At 48.2% G+C, this 15,591-nt stretch overlaps 1 protein-coding gene and 1 non-coding gene across 2 annotated transcripts in view; one reads left to right on the top strand and one right to left on the bottom strand.

Moving 5' to 3' along the window:
* Positions 1–836: 836 nt before the first annotated feature.
* Positions 837–15,591, top strand: part of JPH2 (junctophilin 2) — a 76,986-nt gene continuing 62,231 nt past the window's right edge. The window contains exon 1 of the mRNA XM_027558494.1: positions 837–1,711. Within this exon, the coding sequence (XP_027414295.1) occupies positions 1,333–1,711 (379 nt within the window). The 5' untranslated portion in view covers positions 837–1,332. The remainder of the gene's footprint in view (positions 1,712–15,591) is intronic.
* Positions 12,498–12,570, bottom strand: TRNAG-CCC. Its single transcript has one exon. It is a non-coding gene; the product is annotated as a tRNA-Gly (tRNA).

Below are 15,591 nucleotides of genomic sequence, written 5' to 3' on the forward strand. Positions count from 1 at the left end.
CAGGAGAGCACAGCAAGAGAGAGCTTGGAAAGAGAATTAAAAAAAACAAAAACATGATCGTTGAGTATTTCTAAGACGATCTCCTGGCGATACAACCAGTCCTGCTGTGTCTTGGAACTAGAGAGCAGAGGGTGGGCTCCTCGCCCTTGAGAAGAGAGAAACGGAGTGATCCAGATGATGCTTCTTGAACGGGGCTCTTCCCAGGGGTTTTCCCAGGGTGCGGGGGGCAGGGCGGGAATTGGGTTGTGTCAGACTTAGATTCACTTTATCTAACCCCACTCTGTTTGCAGAACTTCACCTTTCTTCCCGAGTTCCCTCCTCCGCTTTCAAAAGCATATGTGACCCCATGCCCGTTCCTTTCTCTTTAGGTCACCAGATTCCTTTATGGGGTTGGCAGCGATGCTCTGATAGCCCCGGGTCCTGTCGGGGCATGTGAGTGGCGCTGGGGCTGAGGTTCACCAGCTTCTACACTCAGGGGGATTTGAATGTGTTTCAGGACTGGGTCTTCCTCTCCCCTCCCTGCTGGACACTCAAGGGACCGGGAAGGTGGAAGGGAGCTCTTCTTTACCCAAGAGAAGAAAAGCCGCCCGATCCGCCCTCCACGGCTACCCACACTTGGTTTCAGCTTCCCTTCCTCATCCCTCCAGCCACTCCCCGAGTCTGAAGCGCCAGCCCAGTTTGAAACACCCCTCCCGCTTTGAAGGAGGCTGGGCCGGCCGGGGGGTTATTTTGGGAGCAGCCTCTGAGATCCAATGGCCTTGTTAGGGCAACACTGACCTTTCCATCCCAGGAGGAGGGTAGGATTGGAGGGGGGCGGGGCAGGGCGCGGAATCACAGCCCGGCACACCCAGGGGGGTGGAGGAGAAGGGGGCCAGCCGGCTGCCGGGAATTCAGCCTCTGGGCTGGGGGCTGTCACAGAGGAAAAGTTCTCCTTTTTGAAGACAGACTGGGGACCCCTCCACCCCACCCTTCCCATTGCACTTCTTAAAGAGATCACAGCACTTTTTCCTTTGACTCCATGGGAGCCAGGTTGGGGACACTCCGTGGAGACTTCAAACCTTTCCTTTCCACTTCCTCCTCGGCTGGCAGCCTTCCTCTGGCCGACTGAGTGGGGGCCTCCCAGGCATGGCACTGACCGCCCGACCCAGTGCTGACTTGGCTCCTGGGTTCCTGCAGCCTCGGGTGGCATCTCGCTTCCCTCCTCCCGGGGCGCGGTGAGTCAGGGGGGCGCCCAGCCCTGAGCTGCTTGGAGAGAGTTGCTGGCACCCCCTCTCCCCATCACCTTCTCCCCCAAAGCTGGAGAACGGTGAGGAGGTCCGGGGCTACGATGAGATGAGCGGGGGTCGCTTTGACTTTGATGATGGCGGGGCATACTGTGGGGGCTGGGAGGGGGGCAAGGCCCACGGGCACGGCCTGTGCACGGGCCCCAAGGGCCAGGGGGAATACTCGGGCTCCTGGAACTTTGGCTTTGAAGTGGCGGGTGTCTACACCTGGCCCAGCGGAAACACCTTCGAGGGATACTGGAGCCAGGGCAAACGGCATGGGCTGGGCATAGAGACCAAGGGACGCTGGCTGTACAAGGGCGAGTGGACACACGGCTTCAAGGGCCGCTACGGGACCCGGCAGAGCAGCAGCAGCGGTGCCAAGTATGAGGGCACTTGGAACAACGGCCTGCAGGACGGCTATGGCACCGAGACCTACGCGGATGGAGGTGAGCCCGGCCTGCAGCCTGCAGACCTGGGGAGGGGCCAGATGGGGTGAGGAAGGTGGCGCAGAGTGGGGCAGGAGGAGCCAGGATATGATTTGCTGTGTGGCATTGGGCAAGCAGCTCCACCTCTCTCTGCATCCATTTCATTGACAGGAAAAGTGAGGCTAATAACGGAGCTGTCGAGAAAATTGGCAGACATGCTTGGTACAAGGCCTGCCATAGAAACACACATTCAAGACACATTCAATAAGACACCACTGCGACTGTGGCAGGCTAGGTGTACAAAGAGCTCTGGAATATGCTCCAGAAGAACTGGTGTCTAATGTCAATTTTGCTATGAAAATTATTTTCAGCCAGTAGATCATGAAGTGTTCGTTCATTCATTCATCAATCCACCCCCGCACCCACTCATGCATTTACCCATCCATCCATCCACCCACTCAGCCATCCATCCACTCATCCATCCATCCATTCACTCATCCATTCATCCATCCATCCATCTACTCATCCACCCATCCATCTATCCACCCAAGCATACTTTTGTTCAGTGAATATTTCTGTAGTACCACATTCACCAGGCATTGTAAAAAGGGTTAGAGGTAGAGAGAAGTAGGGTAGAGTCCATGGGTTCAAAGATATGCTTGCAGACAAACACTTATATGCAAGTACTCATAGTGTGCCGTGGCAGTAAAGGGAAGTTAGGTCTGAGGAGGTCATTGGAGGCTTTAGAGGAGGTGACATCGGAACTGCATCTTGATGGGAAGATTGTGTTTGTGAGGCTTGTAGACAGTGGTCTCAGGTATAGGACAGGCTCCTGACTGGGTTACCTACTGCTGGCTATCTGGTGAGGGCTCAACCTCCAATGTACCTGGATGTTAATAGGTTGTTAACAGAGTTTTCGTGGCACAATGGCTGGCTGGAATTGGACTAAATCTGGCTTCACATTTCCTAATTTGGTGACCTTGAGCTGTTTGCGGAACCTCTGCAATTCAGTGCGATTCAGGTGTTTATACTGGTCACTGCACAGAGCACTGGGGGTGAGCAGAAAGCAAACCTCACATGTTCCAGTTACCAAGTGGAGATGGTCCCCGCAGGCTTGCTGGGCATCAATGAGCCAGGCAAAGTGGTGCAAATATGCATGTGCAGAAAGTTCCTCCCCTTCCCTACCCTATTCCTCCTCCCCACACAGTGTGTGTTTGTGTGTGGGGAGCATGGATATGAGTCACAGGGGCAAGCAATATTTCTGGGAAACTACAGGCTGATGTCCCAGTATGTCTAAAATAGGGAAAACCCATTCATTCCTTCATAGAGTACCAATGATGTGTCAGGCGCCCTCCCGCAGCAAGTCCCAGGGTCCGAGGCAGTGAGCAAGCAAAGTCCTCAGGAAGCTCCCTGTCTAGTGAAGAAAACAGAAATAAACAGGAAAACAAACACAGATGCAATTTCCAAAAGTTACCTGTGTTACGGAAAAACTAGCAGAGAGGGAAGAGGGTAATTTTTTTTTTTGGAGGGCGGGTGTCTGAGTACTAAGGTAGGGAGGACGGGAGAAGGAAGGAAAACCCCAGGCAGAGGGAATGAGATTGAAGAGGCTCTGAGGCGGGACTGGGCTTGGCACGTACGAGGAACAGCAAGAACGCCGGGGCAGTGGGAGAGGCGTGAATGAGGGGCACAGGCTGGGCTGCCGGGGCTGCTGCTGGAGATGTGGGCGGGCCAGGGCACGAAGGTTTGCAGGGCCCTGGGTTTTAGCCTAGGTGTGTCCAGGAGCCCTCCAGGCTAGGTCATCGGGAGGTCTGCCCCTCTGGTTTGTCAGAAGCCCATATTCTCCTCTCGAAAGAGACAGCCCCACATCCAGGGGGTCTGGAAACCTCAGAGATCCTCTCCCCCAAGCACAATCCTCCAAAATTAGACGTGGCCACTGCTTCGGAAAATCTCTTTAATCAACCTGTCATCAGTTTTCCCAGGGGTTGTTAAGGACCTGCCCTTTGCCCCATCCTGGGTAGCACTGAGGGGAATGTGGACAAATAAGATCCTGGGATTAGGGACGGCTGGGAGCCGGGCAGCCTTGGATCACCACCCTGCCCCTATCGTATTCTCTTGTCTCTTGGAGCTTCAGTTTCCTCATCCCTAAGATGGATTTATGCTAACCTCTCCTAAGCTTTCTCATGGGATGAATGTGCAGTTGCCATTATTACTATTAACTATCACTAATTCATCCAGTAAATATTTATTGAGTGATTATTAGGAAGCCAGCACTGGGTGGGTGGTGGCGGGGGATGGGGAGAGTGTAGAACTGAACAGGATGGGAGAGGTCACCCCGCCTTCCAGGGAATGTAACAAAAAATTGTGTTGGGTGCCAAGCAGGGACATGCTGGGGGCTAAGCGAGCAAGAAGCGGGTGGCTAATGAGACTGAGGCACTCAGGGAGGCCTTCTGGAAGAGGTGACAAGTGGGGCTCTGAAGTACAAAGTCAGCCAGGTGACAGTGGTGAGGACGCTTGCTCCGGGTGGTGAGAACACTGTACAAAGACTGAAGACCAAAGCTTGCTGTCCAGCGGAGATCAAGCTGAGATTTGTGTCTCATTCTCAGTTTTGAGAAGCATTGATCCAAGTGATAACACGTCTGCTTTCCTCCATTCCCTGGCTTACCTTGCGGTCTGGTGTTACAGGTGTCTGCCTGCTCCAAACCAAAGAGTAGCTTTCCAAACTGGAGCTGTCCACCCATTTGGCCAAATCAACTTAGTGGGTCATGACCTGCATTTTAAAAGAAAGGAAAGTATAGAACAGAACAGAATAGAAAATATCAGAGTGTTTCATAGAGAATGAGATTAAAGTATTGATTCCTGAAATGTTTGTTCAGTTGGAGATTATATATCTATATTTTGTGTATCGAAACATCTGTTTATATGTATATCATGATTCAAATGTATTTTTTGTTGCAGATCACAGTCAAAAAATAGGAATATTACTTTTGTAAAGTGACTTGACCTGACATCTTCATGGCTGCCCCAGTCATTCCTAAACGCACAGACCTTCCCTCTGCCCCTCTGCTTGTTGCTTTGGCTGGAAGTTCCAATTCTCTGGTAGGAAGGGGAAGGTAGTCCAGGCAGAGGAGTCTTCCAAACCCTGCCCTAAGCCTCCTGGCACCCCTCCCCCATCTATAGCCCCACATTCCTCCCCTGGCCATATATAGCAAAGCTAAAAATAGCTGCTGACTTAAAGCCCAAAGCCAGCACACCCAGCCCTTAAGTAGTAATCTACAGCTGCATGGCTGCCTGGCGGTTCCCACCCAAGACCCACAGACTCTAGGACTTGAAGGGCCACTAGTGATCTTGGTTTTCCTCTGATCTTGACCTGGGCCTGAGCCTAGGATTCCAAGGCCCACGAATGGCCTGAAACTGCAGGACTCTGTGCGTGGACTCTCTGTGTTTTTCTGGGAGATATTTCCTGCAAGAGCCATCAGATTCTACAAGTAATCTGGTGCTCAAATAAATTCCAGGACCATGGATCTAATTCAATAATCCCCTCCCCAAAATGTGCAGCAGGAAAAACAAGCCCAAGGTTGACATTTTTTTCCTCCTAAAGCTAATAATAGTTAACATTTTTGGAGTATGAATGATGTGCTTGGTCCTCATCTGGGCACATGGCAAGCATTGTGTTACTTAAACTTTCACTATAACCCTTACAGGGAAGTATTATTATTATTACCCCTATTTTATAGACAAGGACACTGAGATCGACAGTCCTCTAACTGATAAGAGGCCGAGATGGAATTTGATCATCATAAGTGACAATTAAATATTTTATACTGTAAATCAGCATTTTAACAAATGATAAACAACTACACAAAATAATCAAGACTGGCTACATAGTTTAGGGACACGGTGCACAACAAAAATGCGGGGCCCCTTTTTCAAAATTAAGAATTTCAAGATGGTGACATCAGAGCCTTAAACCAAGGTCAGGGCCCTTCTGAGCTCAGAGTCTTGTGTGAGTGTACAGGTTGAATGCCCATGAAGTTGGCCTTATTAAGACCAAGTAGCAACAACTGTCTTCTCCACTATTTGTTGAATCTTTACCAGTTTTTATTTTTTGGCTCCATTGGGTCTTAGTTGTGGCACTCGGGCTTAGTTGCCCCAAGGCTTGTGGGTTTTAGTTCCCCAACCAGGGATAGAACCTGTGTCTCCTGCATTGGGAGGTGGATTCGTAACCACTGGACCACCAGGGAAGTCCCGAATCTCTATTAGTTTTTACCAGACTCCGTGACAGTAGTAATAACCATCTCTACCATTTATGGAGTCTTTACTAGTCTTTATCAGACTATGTGCTAAGAATCATACATGTCTTATATTATTGAGGCTTCTTAATTCTCTCTTCTACTACACTGCTGCTGCTAAGTCGCTTCAGTTGTGTCCGACTCGGTGCGACCCCATAGACGGCAGCCCACCAGGCTCCCCCGTCCCTGGGATTCTCCAGGCAACAACACTGGAGTGGGTTGCCATTTCCTTCTCCAATGCAGGAAAGTGAAGAGTGAAAGTGAAGTCACTCAGTCATGTCTGACTTTTAGTGACCCCATGGGCTGCAGCCCACCAGGCTCCTCTGTCCATGAGATTTTCCAGGCAAGAGTACTGGAGTGGGGTGCCATTGCCTTCTCAGTGGCTTTCAAATTTTTATAATTATAACCCACTTTAACATATGTATTTTCTATTATAATTCAATGCATACATATAAAAATGTAAAACTGAAACAAGTCATTATGAAGTAATATTTCTCTCCCTGTATGCTATACTTGCTATTTTCTTGTATGTGATCTTATTGATAGAATTGGGCTTCCCTGGTGGCTCAGCTGGTAAAGAATCCACCTGCAATGTGGGAGACCTGGGTTTGATCCCTGGGTTGGGAAGATCCCCTGGAGAAGAGAAAGGGTACCCACTTCAGTAATTCTGGCCTAGAGAATTCCATGGACTGGATAGTCCATGGGATCACAAAGAGGCATCATGACTGAGTGACTTTCAATTGATAGAAATGTTATTTTCTCTTTTTGAGAGAATTAAATGATGCATTGTTATACATTAAATACTTAGAACAGAATTAGGCCTGTGGTTAGTGCTTTGATTATTACATGCTGAAGTGATGATATTTTTATGTGTAAGTGTGACAACTGGGTCAAAAAGGGAACCTTCTATGCTCTGGGTACAGATTTCTTTGTTTTTCCCAATGCTGACGGCTTCAGCTCATTTTAGCCTAAGTGAACACGGGAGCTAAATGAACTTTCCAAGCTAGAGCCCTAAGCAGCTCAGCTGGTAAAGAATCCGATGCAATGCAGGAGACCTGGCTTCAATCTCTGGGTGGAGAAGATCCCCTGGAGGAGGGCATGGTAACCCACTCCAGTATTCCTGCCTGGAGAATCCCCATGGACAGAGGAGCCTGGTGGGTTACAGTCCATGGGGTCGCAAAGAGTCAGACACGGCTGAATGACTAAGCACAGCACAGAGCCCTGAGTAATATCTGCTGTCACATGACCTGGGTCTGTGACATGTGTTCCTTGAAGAAACTTAACTTTCATATTTCTTTCTATATTCGCTCCCCAAAAGAATATCATTTTTATTGATCTAGGTGTCTATCTTTGTGCCGATATCATGATAGCATGGTTACTGGAACTTTAAAATAAGTTTTTATTTATTTTTGTTGTAAATTTTTTTTTGGGTATAGTTGATTGACAAAGTTGTGTTAGTTTCAGGCGTACAGCAAAGTGAATCTGTTATACACCCACTCTCTTCTAGATTCTCTTCCCACACAGGCATAGAGTATTGAGCAGAGTTCCCTGTGCGATGCAGTAAGCCTCTCTTAGTTATCTGTTTTGTATTCAGTAGTGCATATGTGTCAATTCCAATCTCCCATAAAACAAGTTTTTCAATCAGAGTAAATCCTCCGACTTCTCTTGTTCAAGACTTTTCGGGTTATTCTAGATTATTTCCATTTCTGCGTACATTATAAAATCAGCTTGTCAATTTCTACCAAAAAGGCCTGATGGAAATTTGATTAAAAACACATTTGATGGATCGTGAGGAAGTATATTCAGCACAACGTCACAAGAACCAAAGGCAATTTGTAAAGAAGTTATTATGTTAACTTTTCACTAGAGAATTTGAGAGACTCATCCATACAGATCTGTGCAAACTGTTGATCTTGTTGCTTTTTTTAAAAAACTATTTAATTATTATTTTTGGCTATGCTGGGTCTTCGTTGCTGCGCATAGGCTTTCTCTAGTTGTGGCGAGTGGGGGCTACTCTTTGTTGCAGTGCCTGGATTCTCAGGGCTTCTCATTGTGGTGCCTTCTCTTGTTGCGAAGCATGGGCTCTAGACGTGCGGGCTTCAGTAGCTGCAGCTCGTGAGCTCTAAAGCATTGGCTCCGTAGTTGTGGCACCCAGGCTTAGTTACTCCAAGGCAGCTGGGATCTTCCTGGACCAGGGATCAAACCCATGTTCCCTGCATTGGCAGACAGACTGATAACCACTAGATCACCAGGGAAGTCTTTTGTTGCTTTTAAATTCTTTTTTTCTATTTTTTGGATCCTAGTTAGTTTTCTGACAATTGGATGCATTGTTCATACTGATGCATTCATTACATCCCTTTTATTCTGTCAGTTCAGTTCAGTTTATTCCCTCAGTCGTGTCTGAGTCTTTGCGACCCCATGGACTGCAGCACGCCAGGCCTCCCTGTCCATCACCAACTCCTGGAGTTTACTCAAACTCATGTCCATTGAGTCAGTGATGCCATCCAACCATCTCATCCTCTGTCATGGCCTTCTCCTCCTGCCCTCAATCTTTCCCAGCATCAGGGTCTTTTCAAATGAGTCAGCTCTTCGAATCAGGTGGCCAAAGTATTGGAGTTTCAGCTTCAACATCAGTCCTTCCAATGAACACCCAGGACTGATCTCTTTTAGGGTGGACTGGTTGGATCTCCTTGCAGTCCAAGGGACTCTCAAGAGTGATTATGAGTAAAATAGTTAGAGAAAAATGCATTTGATTTTTACATCAATTTGGAGGGAGTGGACATCTAAACAGCAGTGAGCCTTCCAATCCATGGACATGGTATATATCCTTTCTTACTTACGTCTTCTTTAATTTCACTCAACAATGTTTTAGCATTTTCAGTGTCTTGCACTTTTTTAAAAAGTAAAATTAACAAGTATTTTATTTCTTATGATATTATAAATGGCATTTAAAATTTCCTTTTTCCTATTGTTCATTGCTAGGTTATAGACATAAAATTATTTTTGTACATTAGCCTTCAGTCCTTTTACATTACTAAATTAATTTCTTAGTTTTGGTGGGATTTTTTGGGGTTTTTTCCTTCAGATTTAAAAGGAACGTCTTTTAGTTTAAAAATTCTTGATCGCTGTTAAAGCTTAAGTGTAGAAGACCTAAGAGAATCTGATGGGACTAAAGGCATGTGTTACTTAAGCACTTGGGGCTTCAAGTGGCCAGATCTGGGTCCAAGTCCAGGTGGAGCCACCTCTTCATTTTACACACATGGGCATATCGTATGGCCTCTTTTATCTTCCATTTCCTTTTTTTCCACCAAGGCTGTCAAAATCTCCCTCAAAATATGGCTGAAACAATGAAACGAGATAATCCATGAAAAGGGCTTAGCGTGATGCCTGGCTCAGAGGAAGGGCTGAAACGTACACCTTCTTTTCCGAGTTTCCTTCGCAGACCAAAGGGCGAACTAATTCAGGATGGTCTGAACCACAGCTGCCTCTGGGGAAAATATCAAAACCCAGCTTTTGACTTTGGAGCACTTAAGCAGCCAAGCCTTTGACTTGCTTAGCTCTGCGCTGGGCCCTGCCAGTGCAGGTGGAAGCCACGTCAGGTGGATTCCACTGCGAATGTAGAATCAGCATAATTGAACCTCATCTTGAAAATCTCACATCCCAGTTCACAGCCAGGGGTCAGCGTGACAGGCAGCTGGGCTACTGTGATGGCAGCTTCTTGGCATTTATCTGGGCCTCCAGGGGAGCAGAGCGGACCCTGAGTAAGACAGGGAAGTGGACGTCGTTAGTCCTCCTCTCTGCAGCTTTGTTCTCTCGGATGCATGTGTCCAGCTGGCCAAATCTCCCCAGACGTGCCCCTGTCCAAGGCCAGGCCCTTGGCATTCATCGAGCTGGCATGTTTCCAGTGCCTGCTAATTCCGTGTCCCCAGCAGCTGTTCCCTGGACCAGCCCTGGCTGCCACACCTTTGTGAGGAATGTCCAGCCTCATTTTCTAAGGGCCCTGGTTGAGGGCAGAGTGTGGGGTGAGGGAGACAGGCTTGCTTCCTGCCCTAGACCTAGTTCTCTCCTATCCCTTCCCAAGCTGGAGCCACAGAGTAGGTGGGTTAAGTCTGGTCACGACTGATTCCCCTACTCACTCCTGCATAGTGGTCACTCCTGAGTCTAATGGCCCAGACCTGCCTGGCAGAATCCATAGGGCAACCCAGGGACAGTAGGAACTCCAGAAGCCCCTCCCCCCTGGCAAGGAGTGAGCACCTCGTGCCTGGAAGCATTCAAGCATATGATGTGCTGCTGACCACTGTTTGAACTGTGTGGAGTGGGGGCCACCCCAAGGCCTGACGGTGGCCCACAGCTCTGTGTTTCAAGCACGATATTTCTCTTTCTTTTATTTGTAATACAACTTGAATCCTTTATGTATATCATCTTAACAAAGTGATCAAATTTCACATTGCTGATGACAGGACAACCTGGCAACAGGGCCCCTTGGTGGGATGTACAGAGAAGGCTGTCACTTCCCTTGTGTAATATTCCTGTGGGGCAAGTGTGGAGAGAGGGCTGTTCATGCAGAGCCTAGGAGGCCATGGTAAGAATCTGGCTTTGATCCTGAGAATAATGGGGGCTATAAAAGTGACATGGTTTGGGATGGACAGGTACACACTGGTATATTTAAAATGGATAACCAGTAAGATCTCACTGTATAGCAGAGAGAACTCTGCTTAGTGTTATGTGGCAGCCTGGATGGGAGAAGAGTTTGGGGTAGAAGGGATACATGTACATGTATGGCCAAGTCCTTCTGCTGTCCACTGAAAACTATCAGAACATGGTTAATTGGTTATACTCCAATATAATATAAAAAGTTAAAAAAATTTTTTTAAGTAATATGAGGGAATTTCCTGGTGGTCTAAAGGTTAGGACTCTGATTCCACTGCAGGGGGCACTGATTCCATCTCTGATCAGGGAACTAAGATTCCTGCATGCCTCATGACCAAAAAAACAAAAACAAAAATGACTTTCTCTGCTTTTGTTTAAAGGGATTGCTTTGTGTTGGGAGACTGGGGGAGGAGACGGTGCAGAAAGGTAGAAGAATGGAGATCGATTAGAATCATTTATTGCAATGATACAGTTCAGATGCCATGATGCTTTGGACCAGCCTCTTGGGGCAGCAGAGGTGGGGAAAAGTGGTTGAACTCTGTGTCAACCACAGAGTTTGAAGGTGGAACTGATAGATTGGCCTCGTGGGTTGCAGAGAGGGTGTGTGGAGAGAAAGAGGAGTCAGGGAAGGTTTCAAGGCCTGAGCTGCAAAGGATGGCATTGCCCTGAGCTGAGATGGGATGAGGATTCAAAGAGGTAAGGTCAGGAGCTCAGTGTTGGATACTGAGGGTGAGGGATGCCTGTTACACAAGCCACGTGGATGTAAGGGTTGTGCGCAGGCCTGCACACAGACAGGGGCCTCGGAGCGACCAGTGGGGCGTCTGAACCCAGACCCTCTCCCCTTGATCCCTTTGCGTCCCCCACCCTCAATTATTCCTGGCTTCCTAGGCCTTCAGCATGGCCGAACTGACCCAGGACCTGGCAAAGTTGCTTTCCTCCAGGCTCCAGGATTGTCAGCATCCAGGCGGTGTCAGGCTTGATTAATCCCCTGACTCCTGTGCAAGCTAGGAGAGCAGCCTCTATGTGTGGGGGTGGTGGAACCCTGCAGGTTACCGGGACCTGTTATATACACCCACTGCAAACCAATCCTGATCCCAGGAGCTGGTCGCCCATGCTCACAGTCCCTCCACTTTGGGTCCCCTGGTGGTAATCTTGGAAAGTGGAAGACAGTGGAGCTTTGATGGGAGGGAGCATTTGGAGGCCATGGGAAGAGACATTGGTGCCACCTTGCAGGCGAGCCAAAGAGCAAGGCCTTGGGATGGTTACAGCAAAAACGGAATGTTGTCTATACAGTCACCCAAAGGGACTGTTCAGTGAATCCATGAGACCATGCCAGGAAGGACTAAAACCATTAAAAAGACAGAGTTCCAGTGGTTAAGACTCCATGCTTCCACTGCAAGGGGTGTGGGTTGGATCCCTGGTCCAGGGAACATAATCCCACATGCCAAGTGGTATAACCCTCTGAAAAAAATAGAAGTGAAACTATACTTCAATAAAAACTTTTTTTTTTTTTTTAAGAGAGAGAGGGGAGGAAAAAAGAGACAGATTCACCTATATTTATACAGAAAGGAATCTAAAGCATTTTAATCAAACAAGAGCAACTGGACGAATATTTATTGAGTGCCTACTGTGGGGGGGGCAGTGTTCTCATTGAGAGGGAGAGTGGTAGCGTGGGGAACAGCTAATCTTTTAGTCCGCTTGTGCTATGCATAGGCTTGTAAATAAGCAGAAGAAATCCTGGAAGGACCAAAATTGTTAACAGTGATTACTCCTGGGGAGACAGTACAGAGAATTTTTTTTAATAATTAAAGAATATGTATTTATCTATTTGGCTGTGCCAAGTCTTAGTTGCAGCATTTGAGATCTAGTTCCCTGACCAGGAATCGAACCTGGGCCCTCTACATTGGGAGTGCAGAGTCTTAGCCACTGGACCACCGGGAAAGTCCCAGTACAAAATGTTTTAGTTTAAATACTCCTCAATTGTTTGAATTTTATGCAGTCAACCTGTGCAACTGTGTGATATTTTCAGAAGTGCCTTCCCTTCAACAGATGAACAACACTTATGCTAAGAAGCCTTCAGGTACGAAAAGACTTTGGGAGCTCTAAGCAGAGCCCCCCAGAATCTAGGCTCAGATCCTAGATAGTTTCCCTTTGTTCCACCCCACTCTGGGGTAGGCTGCTCTTCAAGGCAAGGCAGGAGTGAAAGGGCAAGCCAGGCAGGTGATCTGTTCTTTAGTCCCAGCTGAGCCACTGCCTGGCTGTGTGACCTTGGGCAGGTCCCTCTACCTCTCTGTGCCTGAATTTCCTCTCCTGCATAATGAGGGGCTGAACCACACTTACTCCTAGAGGTAAGTCAATTTCTCTTATGTGCAACATCAGCTACTTGACTGTGGCTTCTTGGAGATGCAGTGAAGGGAGACAGCATGGCCATGTTAGGAGTCAGCATCATGATCGATTAGCAGTGTCTGCTGTGGACACAGGATGGATGGGAAATAGGTAGCCCACATGATAGGTGACTTGTTGCCTTGGACTAGATGCTCTTCAAGCTGTGCCCTTCTTGGAACTGAAATAACGTCACTTACCCCTGCACTGAGGTCATCTATGACCACATGGTGCATGTGCAGATAGCAGGAACATGCAGTTAGTATTGGCTACAGGGCTGCCACTAGCTCCTACTGATGCATGACAGCCCATTGTTAAGTTTTCAGGAATGTTGCAAACTGGCTGTTTAACTGTTGGTAGCTTGATTGGCCATGAGAGGAATATTTAGATGACAGAAATTGGTTAACACTGTGAATGAGGGTAGGGCTTCCCAGGTGGCGCTAGCGGTAAAGAAACTGCCTGCCTGTGCAGGAGATGTAAAAGATGCAGGTTCGATCCCTGGGTTGGGAAGATGGAGCCTGGTGGGCTACAGTCCATAGTGTTGCAAAGAGTTGGACATGACTAAAGTGACTTGGCATGCATGCACACACATGAATCAAAGTTGTTTTTCCAAGGAGCTGTTTTACCAGCATGCCATGAGCACTGCACTAATTAATATGAAATGCCCTTGTCTCCTTCTCACCCAGATTTAGGTGACCAACCCTCCTGATCTGCCTGGGAACTGTCCTGTCCTGGCTTTAGTACTGAAAGTAGTAAAGTTTCTTGGGAAACTCCTCGATCTCGGGCAAATGGGGAAGACTGGTCACCCTGCAATCTTTTCCTAAGAAGTGAAGGGAGCCAACATCTGTTGAGAGTCTGAGGTCTCTGCTAGATAACTCATACTTTACTCACAGCAACCCTGAAAAGAAGCTGGCTCTGCCCTTGCTGGGTGGAGATACATTCAAAGAGAACTTGTCCAAGGCCAAGTACTCATGCACTCAATTGACAGTATCTGCTGAATGCCTAGGGGAGAAGGCAATGGCACCCCACCCCAGTACTCTTGCCTGGAAAATCCCATGGACGGAGGAGCCTGGTGCGCTGCAGTCCATGGGGTTGCTAGGAGTCGGACACGACTGAGCGATTTCACTTTCACTTTTCACTTTGATGCATTGGAGAAGGAAATGGCAACCCACTCTAGTATTCTTGCCTGGAGAATCCCAGGGACAGGGGAGCCTGGTGGGCTGACGTCTCTGGGGTCACACAGAGTTGGACATGACTGACGTGACTTAGCAGCAGCAGCAGCAGCTGAATGCCTTCTATGGGCCAGTCATCACACTGAGGGTTGGAGATGCTGTGATGAGCAAGGCAGTCTTGGTCCCTGCCCTCAGAGCATACATTATAACAGTAGAGACCAGCATCAGACAGTTATTTAATTACAACATGGTATTTGTAATTTGAAGGATAAGTTAGAAGGGTTTATGAGCTGATGATGGGTGAACCTAATCTGGTTGGGTAATCAGAGAAGGCTTCCTGGAGGAAGTGATATCAGCCTTGATGCTAAGATCTGAAGGATGGGTGACCGGAGGACCACACTTTTGTGCCAGGCAAAAGGAATATCGAGGACTTCCCTGGTGGTCCAGCGGTTAAGAATCCACCTGGCAATGCAGGGGACACGGGTTTGACTCCTGGTCTGAGAAGATTCCACATGCCCTGGGGCAGCTAAGCCCAAGAGCCAAAACTACCAGGGCCCACACTCTAGAGCCTGCATGCTACAACTGCTAAAGCCCATGTGCCTAGAGCCCCTGCTCCACCACGAGAGAAGCCATTGCAATGAGAAGCCTGCGCACCGCAACTGGAGAGTAGCGGCCCCCGTCACAGCTAGAGAAAGCCCACACAACAGCAAAAATAAATACTGTTTTTATAATAAAAGGAATATTGAGTGTAAAGTCTTGGAGGTGGGAGCAGAGCATTTGTGTTCGAGAAAAGTGGGAGCACAGAGACTCAGAGGAAGAATGGCGTATATGAGACAAGGGTTGGCAGGACCCAGGCCATGAGGGTTTCCTGGGTCACAACGAGGAGTTTGAATTTCATTCTTACAGGGGAGGCTGTGGGACACCATCAGACATCCCTCAGGACCAGGGTCCTCATTCCCCTATTTGCCGGGAGTGTGGGCTGCTGATGGCTCATAGCTGGGCACTGCCTTCTGACAAAAGGAGGCACCGCCCTCTGGGGTTAACCCATAGTTAATGAGCTGATGCTCGAGTACAAAGCCTCCTTGTTTCAATTTCAAACTACTCTGAAGGTCATACCAGCTCCAGTGACCCCATGGGATCTGTTCAGCTTCTTCCACTTATGGAAACCTGCTTCCTCCCTTACAGGTGTTTGTCCTGAGAGTCCCCCTCCCGCCAAAATCACCCACGTGCAGTCTCAGCCTCAGAATCTGTTTCCTAGGGGACAATCCTTCCTCAAGGCACTGGGAAGCCATCAAAAACCAGGTTTTATGTGATCAGATCTGCATCTTAGAAGGGAGAGGACTCTGGTGGCAGCGAAGGGTGGATTGAAGTGGGTATCCCGGGAGGCAGAGACTAGGGAAGATGCTGT

The sequence above is a fragment of the Bos indicus x Bos taurus genome, chromosome 13 (genome assembly GCF_003369695.1).
Source record: "Bos indicus x Bos taurus breed Angus x Brahman F1 hybrid chromosome 13, Bos_hybrid_MaternalHap_v2.0, whole genome shotgun sequence".
NCBI lineage: Eukaryota > Metazoa > Chordata > Mammalia > Artiodactyla > Bovidae > Bos > Bos indicus x Bos taurus.